This window comes from Brassica napus, chromosome C5 (genome assembly GCF_020379485.1).
Source record: "Brassica napus cultivar Da-Ae chromosome C5, Da-Ae, whole genome shotgun sequence".
In the NCBI taxonomy this organism is placed as follows: Eukaryota; Viridiplantae; Streptophyta; class Magnoliopsida; order Brassicales; family Brassicaceae; genus Brassica; species Brassica napus.
The window spans coordinates 55,103,800-55,119,098 of record NC_063448.1 but is presented as its reverse complement, the minus strand read 5'-3'; the positions used below and the strand labels follow the sequence as shown (position 1 = coordinate 55,119,098).

Below are 15,299 nucleotides of genomic sequence, written 5' to 3'. Positions count from 1 at the left end.
GACTAGGGTTTTATGGACTACAAAGCCTTGTTCAATTATTATCCAGTTACTAGTCATGGGCATATTAATGGAAATCTGAAAATCCAACTGGAATTGAATCGAAGAAACCAAGACCGAAAAATTACAAACACCCAAACAGTTTCTATTTTTTAAACCCAAAAATCCAAATCGAACCAGGACTGAACAGAGAACCAAATAAATACATGATATTCTAAATATAATAAAATATTAATTATTTTTATTTTATTTTTAGTATATATAATATAGTTTATAAATAAAAATATCTGAAATCCCAAATTACCTGAATATTTTTTGGGTTTAATTTGGGTTTTTTAGTTTTTGGGCTTTGAACCCGAACTATTAATAATTCGGTTTCATTTCAGGTTTAAAAAAATCCAAACTCGATACTATCCAAACATATCTGAAAAAACGGGTGCTAAATTCCTTATTCCAAATAATCCGAACCGAACCGAACCGAAAAATGTGAGGGCCCATTACTACCAGCTACATTGGTTTTGGTTCAGATTAATTTTCTAAAAGTGTGTATCAAATGGGTTTGCAACCTAGGTGGACTGGGCCATGTGTTTCTTTTAATAAATTCAGATATAATTAATTGGGCCATGTATTGGGCCACAGATTGGGCCCGCGACACACACACACACCTGGTAAAAACATCGATTCCCCAACTCCCCCCGGCTCTCTCGCCACCATCGATCCCTTTCTCCGCCATTCACTCTCTGCTCACCGCCGCCACTTTCCTTCTCCGATCGAATTTTCCTCTTAATACTCCGATGTTTAATGGAATCGCCGGAGGTGGAGCTGAGGATTTGCCTCAGCTACAGTCCACCATGCGCGCGATTGAACTTGCTTGCTCTTACATTCAGGTTTCGCTTTCTTCCTTTATAGTTACTCATCAACACGCTGCTCACTCCATCCTTCGTTTCCTCGCTTATCTCATTGGATTCCTAATACATCGGAGGAAGCTTTAGCATTTATGAGCTCTTTTTTTTTTTTTTTGCTTCATTTTGAAGTCACAGGAAGTTGCTTATGTGTTTTTTGTGGATTGATTGACAATTACTTGACGTTTCTATGCTTCCCTGCAGATAAATACTAATCCAGCTGCTGCTGAAGCTACCATATTGTCGCTTCACCAGTCTCCTCAGCCATACAAGGCCTGTAGATTCATTCTTGGTAAGTTACTCTTCTTAATTCGGATCCTGACTGCCTCAGTGAACTTGAAGATACAGCTGTTTGAGTGAAAGTGTGTGTGTTTTTTTGTACTTCCAGAAAATTCTCAGGTGGCGTCTGCTAGGTTTCAAGCTGCTGCAGCTATTAAAGAAGCAGCTATCAGGGAATGGAGTTTTCTTTCCACTGAGGATAAAGGGGGTTTGATTAGGTTATCTCTCTCTCTGCTCCTTTTTTTTTTAACGTTTTATTGATAAATGCTTAAGCTTCCACTTAGTTGAACGGTTGGTTATCCTCTGTTAAGTTTGTATTTTTGATTGCTTTGCGAATTAACGTGGAGAATTCATGCTTCGCAATATGGTAATTTTGGGTTACTGCAACTTTTACTTCTGGACTGTGAAACCTGCTGCTTCTTTGACTGTAATGTTTTGTGGTTGGTATGGACACGCATCGTTGTTACCGTCATTAATAAATTAGAGGTTTTCTTATGAGTTGTTGGCTCATAAAAAAGAAAAATAAATTCTGAGATATGGCGATTTCTTTCTGCAGCTTCTGCCTTGGCTACGTCATTCAGCATGCTAATTCATCAGATGCCTATGTGTTTTCAAAAGTATCTTCTGTCGCTGCGCAGCTGATGAAAAGAGGCTGGTAAGCTGAGCTGTTTTCTGGTATTCTGAATAATAAGGCATGCTTTGTAGATGCTGGAAGTTAGCTGTTACTTGTATGCATATGAGAGGATTCATGAAAATTAGTTGTTGGTCACACACGCTTATGACTGACAGCTTCTGGAAAAATAGAGTAGTGCAAAAAAAAAATCTCATTTTTTCTTTTTGCTTGCTTAGTTCATCTAAAGAAACTTCTAATCTGAGTGAATTACTCTTATAGGCTTGAGTTTACTCCAGCCGAGAAAGAAGTCTTTTTCTACCAGGTATCTACATTGTATTGCAATTTTTGGGACTGTTTTTCAATTTTTTTGTATCTAACATTTTGATTAGAATTAGCTGCACATATTGTTCAATTTGTTATCCTGCATTTTATACACGATAGCTTATTTGATAAAAAAAATTTGCATACTTACATGATACTTCACACCTTGTTAACTGTGCAAACCGTAAAAGATATGGTCTGGGGAGGATGTAGAGTAATTGAGTAGGTTGACTAGTCATCATTGGGGTGACTAAGTAGTAATTGATCATTTGCTCCGTAGTTTAGCTAGATATGTCTTTCGATGCTCCACGCCTTGATAAAAAGATATTGGGGGTTTCAAATAGTTTGATGCTCTACATGATATACATAGAAAATTGTGGAAGTGCGGCTATCCATCTTAAAAATACAAGGGAATTGTCTGATATTAATGTTTGTTAGAAGGATCATGGTATTGAATTGCTTTTGGCTTTTCATAATTGCTTTTTACAGATTAACCAGGCCATTCTTGGTTCACGAGGCTTAGATGTGCAGTTCATCGGTATTCATTTTCTCGAATCCTTGGTAATGATCTGTTTAGATTTTTTTTTTTTGGCGTTATATGTATACCATATGTATGCTCATAGTTTCAGTATCTCAGGTATCTGAATTCTCACCCTCTACTTCAAGTGCCATGAGTCTCCCGAGGGAATTTCATGAAAACTGCCGCAAGTCGCTGGAACAAAACTATCTGAAGGTACTCTTAGGATTTTATTTGCTTTCAGATATTGTGACACCCATCAACCTTTCGTCTTTGGAAGAATGATAGCCTGTACCAAGGGTTCTGTTACTAAAACTGTGCTGTTTACTTCCGATGGTTTTCAATTGCAGACTTTCTATAGCTGGGCACAGGATGCTGCTTTAAGTGTTACAAATAAGATTGTGGAATCAAATTCTGATGTCCCTGAGGTTAAAGTTTGCAATGCTGCGTTGCGGCTAATGCATCAGATACTAAATTGGGAGTTTCGTTACAGCAAAGGTGGCACAAAGGGCAGCATTAATGTATTCTCTGATGGAATGAGATCTGATACTGCATCATCACGGAAGACAGAGTGTGTAATAGTTCAGGTAGTTAATGGTTATATTTAAGATATATTACATGTGCTTCAACTTCATTAACTTGCCGAAATTCAGAGATATCGTAAGGGGTGATTCTAGCATGTCAGAGTTTATACTTTTTTAAGACACTTTCATTGACTCTTCATAAGTCTCACCTTCAATGGTTCTGATTGCAGCCTGGTGCTTCGTGGTGTGATGTTTTGCTTTCAAGTTCACATGTTGGATGGCTGATAAATCTATATTCGTCGCTGAGGCAGAAGTTTGCTTTTGAAGGCTATTGGCTAGATTGTCCTGTTGCAGTCTCTGCTCGGAAACTTATTGTACAATTGTGCTCCTTGGCAGGAGAAGTATTTCCTTCCAGTGAGTATTCTGTGATTCTGTAACTTTTACTAATTACTCTTCTGTTGAATACGTAAGGAACGATGGATGTCCATCATCTCTACCTTATCAAGATATATATTTCTCTGTTAGTGACTTGTTCAATAATCTAGACAATGCACAGATGCGAGAGCAGCATCTGCTCCTCCTTCTGTCAGGGGTGTTACCCTGGATTGATCCTCCTGATGTCATTTCAAAGGAGATTGAAGAAGGAAGGAGTGGAAGGTCAGCTGTTCAACACTCTAACCCTGCTTGTTTTCTATGTCTTGTATTCCAACTTTAACGTTGTGTCCTCACATTCTTATTCCAGTGAGATGATTGATGGTTGTCGCGCATTGTTGTCTATCGCGACCGTTACTATTCCTGTTGTCTTTGACCGACTCTTGCGATCAATAAGGTCTTTGACAATTGACATATTACCTTCTTTTTGCTTTTATAAGCCCCTTAGCGATTGCTATTCATAAGTAGTTGGTTCTTACCTGTTTCTTCAGGCCCTTTGGTACTCTTACACTCTTATCTCTGTTAATGGGTGAAGTTGTGAAAGTATTATTGGCGAATAGTAATGATAAAGAGACTTGGAGCTATGAGGCGCGCGATATCTTGCTAGATACCTGGACAACTCTCCTTGCTGTGAGTACGATTAAGATTTTTTTTTTTTAAAGCTACATATATCTATAACATTATTCATGGTTGTGTACATGAAACTCTGTGGCCATATCTGGTTCTTTTTGTCTTAATTTGTGATTGTCAGGGTATTTATTAATACCTGTCATCGTCTCAGCCAACAGTTTTATGACTAACGATTGTGATGTTTCCTGTTAGTCAATGGATGGTTCTGGAGGTAATTCGTGGTTGCCACCTGAGGGGATGCATGCTGCAGCTAGTCTCTTTTCATTGATTGCGGAATCTGAACTAAAATGTAACGATTCCGGACTGTTGCCAGTGCCACTGCCTAACAATTTTTTTTTGTCGTTTGGAACTATTTTCATTTTCAAATCTATTTACGAACTGCAATTTTACTCCTATAGTGGCATCTGCTTCAGCTACAACTGATGAAGATGATGCTGACTGTCTGGCTTCTGTATCTGGTGAGCAAAAGAATTGCAATTTTTCCTCTGATCTAGATTTTGAAGCCAGTCTTAGAAGGCAGATGTCCTGCTATTCTTTTCTCAAAATTTTTATATCATGTTCTGGCAGCCATGGATGAAAGACTAGGCTCTTATGCTCTCATAGCGAGGGCAGCGGTGGATGCTACAGTTCCGTTTTTAACAAAACTTTTCTCTGATCGTGTTGCACGCCTCCATCAGGTGCTCTTGATCGACCTTCCTTTAGAATATAAGCGAAAGCAACATTTCTTCGTCTACCAAACACACTTATTTACCTAATTTTTCTAAGCCATGACTTTTAGTAGCTTACATATCAATATGCACCTGCACGAAAACTTTTTTGCTATTGATCAGAAATTTCAGCTATCTCTGAATTACAGTGTTCTTACATATTTTAAAGAATTATGGACGAGTTTTCTAATTTGTCCTGAGAGGTTGCTTTTGCTTTGTTATCTACCTGTTTTAGGGCAGGGGCACTGTTGATCCGACTGACACTTTGGAAGAGGTCTATTCTTTACTGCTGATAATCGGTCATGTACTTGCAGATGAAGGAGAAGGAGAGACGGCCCTGGTAATTCTTTATTTTCCTTGCTTCTCTTTGATGTTATCACAAAAAGGAAGACGCTGACAAGCTTTCCGTACATTAATGTTTTTCTGTTTATTATGATAGATTGGGTTTCAATTCATATTTTCTTTCATGTTTCATGTTTTACTGATATTAGGTATCTGTCAAACAATAGTCACACACTTACGCTCCTTTCCTATTGAAACAAATAAGAAACGTTTTACCACAGATATTAATTTCAAACTAATGGGTCTTGAAACTACTTTTTCTTAATATACGTAATTGAAGTCCTTGGAGAATCAGTCTTATAAGTATTTTCACGAGGGCTGTTATAGTTTTGTTTGTACTTATCAATTCTTTCAAGAGTATTTATGAGATGGTGTTGTTAATAACCAGGTTCCTGATGCCTTGCAAACTCATTTTGTGGACGTTGTAGAGGCAGGCAACCACCCTGTCGTGTTACTCTCAAGGTAAGCTTTAGTTGAGCCTTTCCCGACTGGTGATTCTTAAATTACCATCGAGGTATTTATAAGATAGTCTTGAACTTTATTGAGATTCTAGTGGCATACTAATATAAAATTACATATTTTTCACTGAACAGTTGATGACTTTTGGTTGTCTTTTTTTTTGTCGTAGCTCAATTGTAAAATTCGCCGAGCAATGTTTGGATGCAAATATGAGATCATCGATCTTCAGTCCTCGGCTAATGGAGGTACATTTTTACTAACTCCTGAATTGGGTAAATACGAAGTTATTGCAGTCTGGTATCTTGTTTCTATTTATTGATTGGAGAAACATACGTAGGCAGTCATATGGTTCCTTGCAAGATGGTCTTTCACATATCTTATGGTCGTTGAAGATTGCAATTTGGGTAGCAACCAGCTTCAGTCTCTACCTTCCAGAGCATGTTTATTCACGTTTTTCAATGAACATAATCAAGGGAAGTTTGTCCTTGATATAATTGTCCGGATCTCCTTGACATCGCTCATGTCTTACCCTGGTGAAAAGGATTTGCAGGTAATAATCTTCTGTCCTATAAACTTTGTTGATTTTGAAAACCATGTACCATGTTTTTTTTACTGTGTACAAATACTATTTCTGGTATGTTAAATGAATATATTATTCAGAGTTGTTTGTGAGGGGGTCTAAACTGATTCAAGAAATCTCGAACTTCGTTCGACTCTACAAATTTTGATAACTAAAAGGACTTTAGGCCAGGGAATCCAATTAGCTATAGCAAGATTTCTTTTAGAGCTTAATTTGGAGTTTGTTATAAGCAATGGTTATAACTGTTGGTTACTTCCATTTCACGGTATTCTTCTAATCTTTTTTCCGCTCTGTGCAGGAGTTAACATGTCATCAGTTACTGCATGCGCTGGTTCGACGAAGAAATATATGTTTTCACCTTCTATCACTGGTGAGTTCAGAAACTCGCCATAGACATGGGACATTTTTGAACTTCATTTCGTCCTCCTGTGTTACTATTTACGAACTTGTATTTTCGAATTCACAGTCAGTTTTCATTCCATGATATGGCTGCTAGACTAGGATCGCTCTGCTTATTTCATTTATCCCATTGAAGAAGACATGTTCATTAATAATAATTTTTGTAGATGAACTTATTCCTGTCTTTATGTAGTAACTAACTCTGTGTGCAAAATGTTCAGGACTCCTGGCGCAACCTAGCAAATGCTTTTGCTAATGACAAAAGTTTGTTCTTGCTAAATGGTGTTAGTCAGGTATAGTTCCCTAAATTTTTCATTGTGGTTAGTTTGTTCACGTATATTCTGTTTCTTGAAATGATGTTACTTTTATTCAGCGTTCATTAGCTCAAACGCTTGTTCTTTCTGCTTATGGAATGCAAAGTTCAGATGCATCAAATCAGTGAGTTTCCAAATTCTGCCCACTTCCCTCACAGCTTAACCTTGAATTTGGCCTGACCGATAACCTTCTTTTTATTTTCCATAAGATATGTGAAGGACCTCATGGCTCATATGACATCATCTTTAGTGGATTTGGCCAATAACAGTGACCTTAAAAATTTGGCTCAGCAACCTGATATCATTATGCTGGTGAGGAAGAGAAACACTCGAAAACTTAGATTTAGTGATTTCACAATCCTTGAGAAGTTTTCTTTCGTATTTGGTGTTAGGTGAGTTGTGTATTAGAGAGGCTTCGAGGAGCGGCAAGTGCCACTGAACCCCGGACACAGAGAGCAATATATGAGATGGGATTGTCTGTGATGAATCCTGTGCTCCGTCTTCTCGAGGTTTACAAACACGAGGTATTGTTCATGGCCTATACTTAACAGTTTAATACATCTGGTGCACTTCACTCAACCTGTCTTCAAAATCCATGTGTTTTATTGCTTAGTCTGCAGTAATTTATCTACTGCTTAAATTTGTGGTGGACTGGGTGGATGGACAAATATCCTACCTAGAGGCTCATGAAACAGCTGGAGTTGTCAATTTCTGCATGAGTCTTCTACAAATATATTCGTCACACAATATTGGGAAGGTAACTCTAGGCCCCTATCTCTTCCTTGCTTCTCTGTTCAAACTGAGCGTCATTCCTTGAAAGCAGACAAGATAAATGTTTGTATAACGTCACTGACATACACTTGCTATATTCCATATCAGATATCATTGTCTCTCTCGAGTACCTTGCTTAATGAAGCTAAAACCGAAAAGTACAAGGATTTACGCGCTCTGCTTCAGCTACTATCTCATCTATGCTCAAAAGATATGGTAAACGTTCTTTTATTTTTCTGCCCTCGCTGTAGAAACTTGACACATTCTTCTAACAAGTGGTACTATATTTTGCAGGTTGATTTTTCATCTGACAGTATCGAGACGCAAAGCACAAACATATCCCAGGTAAAAAAAGCAAAGTTATTTAAGATTAAACTCTACAAGAATGGTATGTGTAATTCTTTGAACTTTACAGGTGGTGTTCTTTGGCCTCCATATAATCACGCCACTTATAACTTTGGAACTCCTCAAATACCCCAAGCTTTGTTTCGACGTTAGTATTTGAATCCACCATTTACTAATCCTATTATAGTAGTTTTACTGTTATGAACTTTCACTAATGCCATTAAATTTTGCAGTATTTCTCGCTCATATCACATATGCTCGAGGTTTACCCGGAGACGCTTGCACAACTCAACAGTGATGCATTTAACCATGTGCTTACAACAGTTGACTTTGGTCTTCATCAGCAGGTGAAGTGATTTAAGTAAATCCCTTCTGTTCTTGGTTTACAAAAATGTTAAAGCAATGCTATCTATTGATATGCTCAACAGGATGTAGATATAGTCACGATGTGCCTGAGAGCTCTAAAGGCTCTTGCGTCATATCACTACAAAGAGACAAAAGCTGGCAACACGGGTTTGGGGTCACACGCGGCTGGACAAACAGATCCTAATGGAGTATTCCACGAAGGAATCCTGAGCCGATTCCTTCGGACACTACTTCAGTTTCTGCTTTTTGAGGATTACAGGTATCCATCACTCTATTCAACTCAAATCACTTAATGCTTCTAACTCTTAAGGTTTACTCAAAGTGTGTTTACCGTTTTCTTGTTACAGTACCGACCTAGTCAGCACAGCAGCAGATGCCTTGTTCCCTCTTATCCTCTGTGAACCAAACCTTTACCAGGTCGGTCTTTAGGTTCTCTCTTTAAAAATATAAACCATGTTTGCATGTGAAATCGTTGTGACTTAGCAGTGTGTGTTATTACCTTTAGGGATTGGGCAACGAACTGATTGAGAAGCAGGGGAATCCCAACTTCAAAACGAGGCTAGCAAACGCTCTTCAGGTGCTCACGACATCGAACCAGCTATCGTCATCCTTGGACCGTCTCAACTACCAAAGATTCAGAAAGAACCTCAACAACTTCCTCATTGAAGTTCGTGGGTTTCTCAAGACAAAATGAGCAAGTTTCAGAGCTAAGGAGGTCAAATACAAAATTGAATATTTTAGTTTTTAGTTTTGTTTCCTTTCAATAATACTATGAATTAATGTGATATGAATTAATATGATCATTTATCAAAACTTTCTAAAAATGCGACTATTTTCTTTTAATTGGTTATTGATTCAGCAGAGGTGCTATTTTAAATAGAGTAAATACCATAGATAGATAGCACTAAAAACATTTGTCACTACAATCTTTTTGTCACAAAAATAACTTAGGATAAAGAAAAAAATCAAAACAGTAATCTAACATTTAGACCAAAAGAATGTTTAAAAATAATATTTATTAAGCAAAAATAAATGAACTATCCTCCGACAGAAATTGCTTAAATAGCACAAATTAGAAATCAATTTTCAAAAGTGCTCTAACAATTGGATTTAGGGTTTAGTGATTATTGTTTAATGTTTAGTATTCAGAAAATGAGATTGGGTTTATAAATTTCTATAAATAGTTCTTAAACATTTATAAATGATTTAAAAAATTAGTTCTATCTTTTTCATCATAAATTTAGATTATATATGAAAATTGACATCATTTTTTATCTTTAAATTGACATCATTTAAAGATAAATTTGAAAAGTGGAATCAAGTTTGTGGTAAAATTAGAATTTTCCAATTGCTGTTTTTTTATTTATATTGTTCTGATATTTTTTTTTTTTTTGATGAATTATTCTGATATTTTACTCATCTTTTACTTATATTTTTCTTATATTTTTTTACAGTATTAAAATTTAAAATCAAATCCATGTTATATAAAATTATGCAACAAAGTCTTGAAATTAACTTGTATGTAATTTTGTATATCTAAAGCTTATTTTTATACTCCACTTTTTAGTTTTAACTGAGTTTTGATGAATTTGTTTTGGTTAAATTATGCATACTTTTTCGTATTTTCTGATTTTATGATTTAGTGATTGGAAATATGTAAAAAAATTATCAGTATATTATAATATACACAATTTTATAAGAAAATACAGCGGGGACATATGGAGTTCAGATCTGAACAAAACAAACAATTTTAAGAATTTAAATCATCAGTACATTATTAATTTCATCACTTTACAAAAGAAAAAAATTAGATACATTTAAAATGAAAATCACACAATCATTAACTGAGCTGCTATCTCAACGAACAACAATAACAACCAAACAAAGTCAAAGCAGATGGAATTCCACAAACCCTAATTCGAATCCCAAATCTCAAAACGCTAGCAATCGTCCAAGTTTTGAATACATGTGTTTGTAGTTTGTATATTGGAAGAAAAAATCAAAACTTAAACAAACTGGTTTCGTTATAAAAGTAGTATTTTTCAAGCTGATATAAATTGCAATTCCATAATATTTTCTGATATAAATCATGTTTAGATTGAAAATATGAAAAATGATAGGATGATAAATGAGTTGCCGAGTTACCGTAGTTACAAAAAAAAAAAAAAGATAAATGAGTTACCGTCCAAAACGTGAATAGTCTAGGCGGGTGGTCATGATATATCTCGGGGAAATCTAATTTAAAATCAAAGTTAGTTTTAATTAAACATTAATTAATACATATTATTATATTATTTAATTTGCAAACACTATAATTAAGTGCCTGCCAACTAGCTTCAATCGAATTGGTGTCTGATGTTTTCCGTATGAGCCCGAGGCTAGCCAAATCTGGGCTAAGCTAAAGTCGTCAGCCGACTCAACCATTGGGTCTCACACGTTCAGCATACTGTATATTAGTTTTGATTAATTATACAAGGTTTTACTAAAGACTTATATTTTATTTGATTATATAATCAGGTTTTACTAAATACATCATGTTTGCGAGTGGGGTCGGTATGGTAGACTTTCGGATGATATTTGCTAAGCATCAGTCGAGTCTCTCCGGACCGGTTACGTTCATGCGAAACATGTCTTGCCCGTCTTATGCCAGAACTGCAGGGATTTTGCATTCTTTTATATATCTTTTCCATGACACTAGGATATTCCTATACAAATACAAAATTATGGGATATAATAATATAGAAACAAGAAAATACCTGAAATATATGGTCTTGGAGATGCGGATTCCGGATTCCGTAGGGCTGGCTGATAGTGACAACTGATACAGGCAATCAGATAGCCATCAGGGCTCTCTCAATATTACCAAAAAAACAAACTTAGTTTTGTCAGTACCTGAATGGTCAACATGAGCATCATACAAGTTTGGGGTGGATCTCAAGCTAAGCTGTCATGAGACGGAAACGAAGAGAAAAACATATCTGTTTAGTTTGAGAATTTGTTTCTTTTATCTTTATGAAATCAAAGAAAACATATCATATAACAAGAGAAATCATAAACATATAAACTCACATCTTTGTATTAGAAACACACAGAAAAAAATCAGAAACATTGTATATATATTATTTTCGCGTGACAAGATTACAAGAGAGGAAGGGAAGGAAATTTCTTACGTGTTTTTGCTTGTGGTTAATGATAGCAAGAAAAGAAACTTTTATATCAAGTGCTATGTATTACATTTACATAACTTACATTAAATTGTTCCTTTTTATTTATATTTTCTTATAATTTGCTCATCTTTTACTTTTATTATTCTTATCTTTTTTTTGTAATATGAAGTTGAAAACAAACCCATGTTGTATAAAATTATGCAACAAAATCTTGAAATTAACTTGTACGTAAATTTTATATATCTAAAGTTTTTTTTTATACTCCACATTTTAAGTTTAAATATGTTTGGTGAATTTCCACGTTGCGCGTATCATGAATAACTAAGTAATAACTTTTATATACAATTTAGTTTGCATATGATCTGATGATTTTTTTTTGTCTGGTAGATATTTTTTGACAAATATATTAGCTAGATATTACTATTAAAAATATTATGTACGTATACTTTCTTTGTGCTCTTCCTTGATTTTGTACTGGAATCGTCCTTTCAGAATATTGTGTTATATTAGCATCCTAAAACTGCCAACTAGTATCATCTTTATTTTTATCATATTTAAAAGATTTTTTTGGCGTCTCCCATAGTATTGTTTAAAAAAGATTACTCGTTTTTAAACTATATATGTTAGAGAAACATTAAAAAAAACTTATTATTCAAACAAACATAAATAAATGACGTTGTAGCTAACATTGAAATAAATAACAAAGTTTTAGACGTATTATGAATTGAGGTGGAGGTAAATGTACTTGAATTTCATGATTCTGAAGAAATATATGATTAAAGTAGATGCAATCTATGATGTCACCATCCAGATTCTGTTTATCTATTAATATAACCAAATACACATTTTAAGATGTGGATGTATAACTGCTAGCAGACCATAAACGATTATGCTACTAGTATGCACAAACTCATCGCAATGGGTGCTAAGACATCTTGTGAGAATATGTGGCCTCTTTTTAATTTCGGTATTACTTTGTTATTCTTTATACATTTTTATTCTGATTTTATAATTAGAGTATGAGTAATAACATGTATTAGAAATGAATATACATTAATAATTAGGCTTAAATAAAGTAAGCATAATAATAATAATAGCAAGAGAAATGAGCTTTTTATCTAGCTACAGATTTATGTTAAATTATTTCATTTTATTTATATTATGTTTAAAATATTGAAAATTGAAATTAATCAATGTTATATGAAAATTATGTAATTCAATCTTAAATTTAACTTATATATGATTTCTGAACATCTAAGTTTTTCAATCAACAATTTAATTTTAAATACGCTTTGCCAAATTTGATTTGGCTGAACAAAACCACACTGTTATTAATACATGTTCTTGTTAACTCATAATCATTGTAGAACAGACAAAACATAATAGTCGTTCAAAGATTTACAACATACAAATCCTCAAATAACTAAAGAAATAAATTCAAGTTCGATCAATTTATTTCTGATAGTCTTTCCAACTCAGCTGGTTAAGTTAAGAAATAAATTCAAGTTCAATTTATTTTTATATAAAATGATAGTGTAGATTCAAACTTAGTTGGTTACAACAATGGTATGACAAAAAAGTTGAAAAATACAACGATATCTTCTGCTTTTTTTTTTCTCATGGGAACTGATCACTTGTGGAGTACGCTCTTCTTCTTCACTGTCTTTTGTTTCTTATTGCTATGACGCTGCATTTACCATCAAAAAGAATCATGTTCAAAATCAATAATTAAGTTGCTAATTTATCTATCAAAATATACGAGACAAGACACTTGCCTTTTGTCTTTCTGCAGCCTCCTGATCTGTTCTCTCTTTCCAGCTGCTCTTTCTTAATTTGATTGGACGATTCCCAACATACTTACCTGTGTATTCAATAAGAAATCAATGGACTTCAATAAATTTTTCAGTGGCAGTGATTATGAAACAGAACCATATAACAAGTTCTGAAGGAAAAAACAGTGAAAAAGATGTCAAGATGTAGCAAGACATAAACAGATACTAAAACCAGACGCTTACCATTCATTTCTTTTAGGGCTGCAGCTAGATCCGCAGGATTTAAGAAACTCACAAACCCATAACCCTTGGTTTTACCAGTCCGCTTATCTCTGATGACCTGTCATGAAAGACACGATTCTTATGTTCTGTAAAAACTTTTAACCACACAAAAAAAAAACTCGCACTGAATACTTCTCTTTGTGAATTAAGTAGTCACGATCCCTATATCTAAGGTCGATTATGTTTTGTACAAATCACAAATGCATCACAGTTGACATTCTTAGCAGCCAACCAACTAGAGGAAATAAAAATTACTGCTATCAAAAGACTTCTTTCTAAATATATTCATACGAAACCAAATAGAATCATCAAATAAACACGCAAAGGAAGAGAGAGAGAGTACACACTTACCTTGGCCATATTGAAGGTGGGGAATCGAGTAAATGCCTTGGAAAGAACATCATCATTTACTTCATTCCCAAGATCACCACAAAACAAGCGATAGTCATCTGGCAAATGTGAAACAGAGAGTTGTAAGAAATCAATTCTAAAATAAGCGCAAAGAACATCCAAAACCTATCTCTGAACAACTCTGATACAATCTTCAAACTAAAAGAACAATCAGAGAACTTACTCTCTGGCCACTCTGCAAGAGTAGGATCCTCCCAAGACTGTCCAGCAGCTTTACGAGGAATAGCTCTCTTCTTAGTTTCCGCCTTGTGTTCCGTTTCGCTACTAGCCAAAGCGGCTTTCACATTCTCAAGCGCTTCAGGTGTGATGGTTTGTGCATCTCTCTGGAACAACTGATGCGCCTGCCAATACACACAACGCTAAATCATAAACATCACAGAAAACACTAAAATAAAGAAAACCAAAAACCAAAGATCAAAGCTTTAACTGTAAATCATGTGAGATTCGTCATCAAGAGCCAAGCTTTCATCACACAATCATAAAAGGAGCTGCTATCTAAATTCAAAGTAGAGGAATTTCGTAAACCCTAATTCAAACCCCCAAATCTCAAATCCGCAAAATTCTATCCGAATCAACAATATTCTGAATCCACAAACTCTTTACCTGGTACTGAGGGTAAGAGTATACGGCGGGAACGGGGCCAATAGGCTGAGGATAGACCGTAGCTCCGGGAATGGTAGCAACCGGAGGAGCTGGAGCAGGCGACGGCGCCACGAAGGGCTGTGGAGGCTGGTAAGGCGCGGAATAGTACGAATTCGCAGTGTATGTGTACTGAGAGGCTGAAGAAGAAGCTGAAGACGGAGGGATTGACATCGGAGAGATCGTCGAGGGTAAAGCAAAACGCCGATGAATCGCAACAAAGAGAGGATCGACGCAAGTTTGTTTTTCTTAAGTTCTTTTCCACATGTATATAATGCAATTAGAAAATTCTGGAGATGGGCTTAAATATATGGGCCGAGCCCATTACTTTCTTCACAAATAGAAGACCATTAGTGGAGTAAGTAAATGCTTTACAGCAGCAGCATGTGGTTTCTAAGTCATCCATAATTTTTCTAAGAAATTTTAAAAAGGTGAAAAAGAAAAGCAAGAGACTCTCTTGGTTGAGAAACTCTTAAAGAATGTGACATTATGACTGGTTTAATATTATTTATTTATTTTATAATTTAATT

General features: G+C 35.2%; 2 protein-coding genes across 6 annotated transcripts; one reads left to right on the top strand and one right to left on the bottom strand.

Annotated features, from left to right (window-relative positions):
* The first annotated feature begins 605 nt into the window (after positions 1-605).
* On the top strand, positions 606-9,341 carry LOC125575600 (exportin-4-like). 5 transcript variants are annotated; one of them, XM_048758571.1, is made up of 32 exons: positions 606-884; positions 1,104-1,191; positions 1,288-1,396; positions 1,735-1,833; positions 2,071-2,113; positions 2,602-2,673; positions 2,750-2,845; positions 2,980-3,216; positions 3,384-3,567; positions 3,699-3,810; positions 3,896-3,982; positions 4,077-4,215; positions 4,408-4,504; positions 4,614-4,673; positions 4,783-4,892; positions 5,158-5,262; positions 5,653-5,726; positions 5,893-5,968; positions 6,061-6,273; positions 6,602-6,673; positions 6,924-6,995; positions 7,076-7,140; positions 7,226-7,328; positions 7,409-7,540; positions 7,630-7,773; positions 7,896-8,003; positions 8,082-8,132; positions 8,203-8,280; positions 8,366-8,479; positions 8,561-8,757; positions 8,846-8,915; positions 9,004-9,341. In XM_048758571.1, the coding sequence occupies exons 1-32, from the start codon at positions 621-623 to the stop codon at positions 9,190-9,192; spliced, it is 3,660 nt and encodes a 1,219-aa protein (XP_048614528.1). In that variant the 5' UTR covers positions 606-620; the 3' UTR covers positions 9,193-9,341. The 5 variants fall into 5 exon arrangements, 1 of the variants encoding a protein (XP_048614528.1); XR_007323959.1 differs by lacking the exons at positions 6,924-6,995; positions 7,076-7,140; positions 7,226-7,328; ... (7 more) ...; positions 8,846-8,915; positions 9,004-9,341 and having other exon boundaries at positions 688-884; positions 6,065-6,273; positions 6,602-6,641; XR_007323960.1 differs by lacking the exons at positions 5,158-5,262; positions 5,653-5,726; positions 5,893-5,968; ... (12 more) ...; positions 8,846-8,915; positions 9,004-9,341 and having other exon boundaries at positions 688-884; positions 4,121-4,215; positions 4,783-4,867.
* A 3,824-nt stretch (positions 9,342-13,165) lies between these two features.
* Positions 13,166-15,027, bottom strand: LOC125587670 (RNA-binding protein 42-like). The gene is made up of 6 exons (XM_048758570.1): positions 14,734-15,027; positions 14,294-14,471; positions 14,071-14,168; positions 13,681-13,777; positions 13,441-13,526; positions 13,166-13,352 (listed from the first exon to the last, which is right to left on the bottom strand). Exons 1-6 carry the CDS (start codon positions 14,941-14,943, stop codon positions 13,296-13,298), a joined length of 726 nt encoding a protein of 241 aa, XP_048614527.1. The 5' UTR covers positions 14,944-15,027; the 3' UTR covers positions 13,166-13,295.
* Positions 15,028-15,299: the final 272 nt, after the last annotated feature.

Excerpts from the sequence above, each read along its gene's own strand:
- LOC125575600 (XM_048758571.1), top strand. The coding sequence starts at position 621 with ATGTATTGGGCCACAGATTGGGCCCGCGACACACACACACACCTGGTA. Across the intron at positions 3,983-4,076 it reads CGACTCTTGCGATCAATAAG|GCCCTTTGGTACTCTTACAC; the intron begins GTCTTTGACAAT and ends CTGTTTCTTCAG. Across the intron at positions 7,774-7,895 it reads CGTCACACAATATTGGGAAG|ATATCATTGTCTCTCTCGAG; the intron begins GTAACTCTAGGC and ends ATTCCATATCAG.
- LOC125587670 (XM_048758570.1), bottom strand. The coding sequence starts at position 14,943 with ATGTCAATCCCTCCGTCTTCAGCTTCTTCTTCAGCCTCTCAGTACACA. Across the intron at positions 14,472-14,733 it reads ACTCTTACCCTCAGTACCAG|GCGCATCAGTTGTTCCAGAG; the intron begins GTAAAGAGTTTG and ends GTGTATTGGCAG. Across the intron at positions 13,527-13,680 it reads AGCCCTAAAAGAAATGAATG|GTAAGTATGTTGGGAATCGT; the intron begins GTAAGCGTCTGG and ends TTGAATACACAG.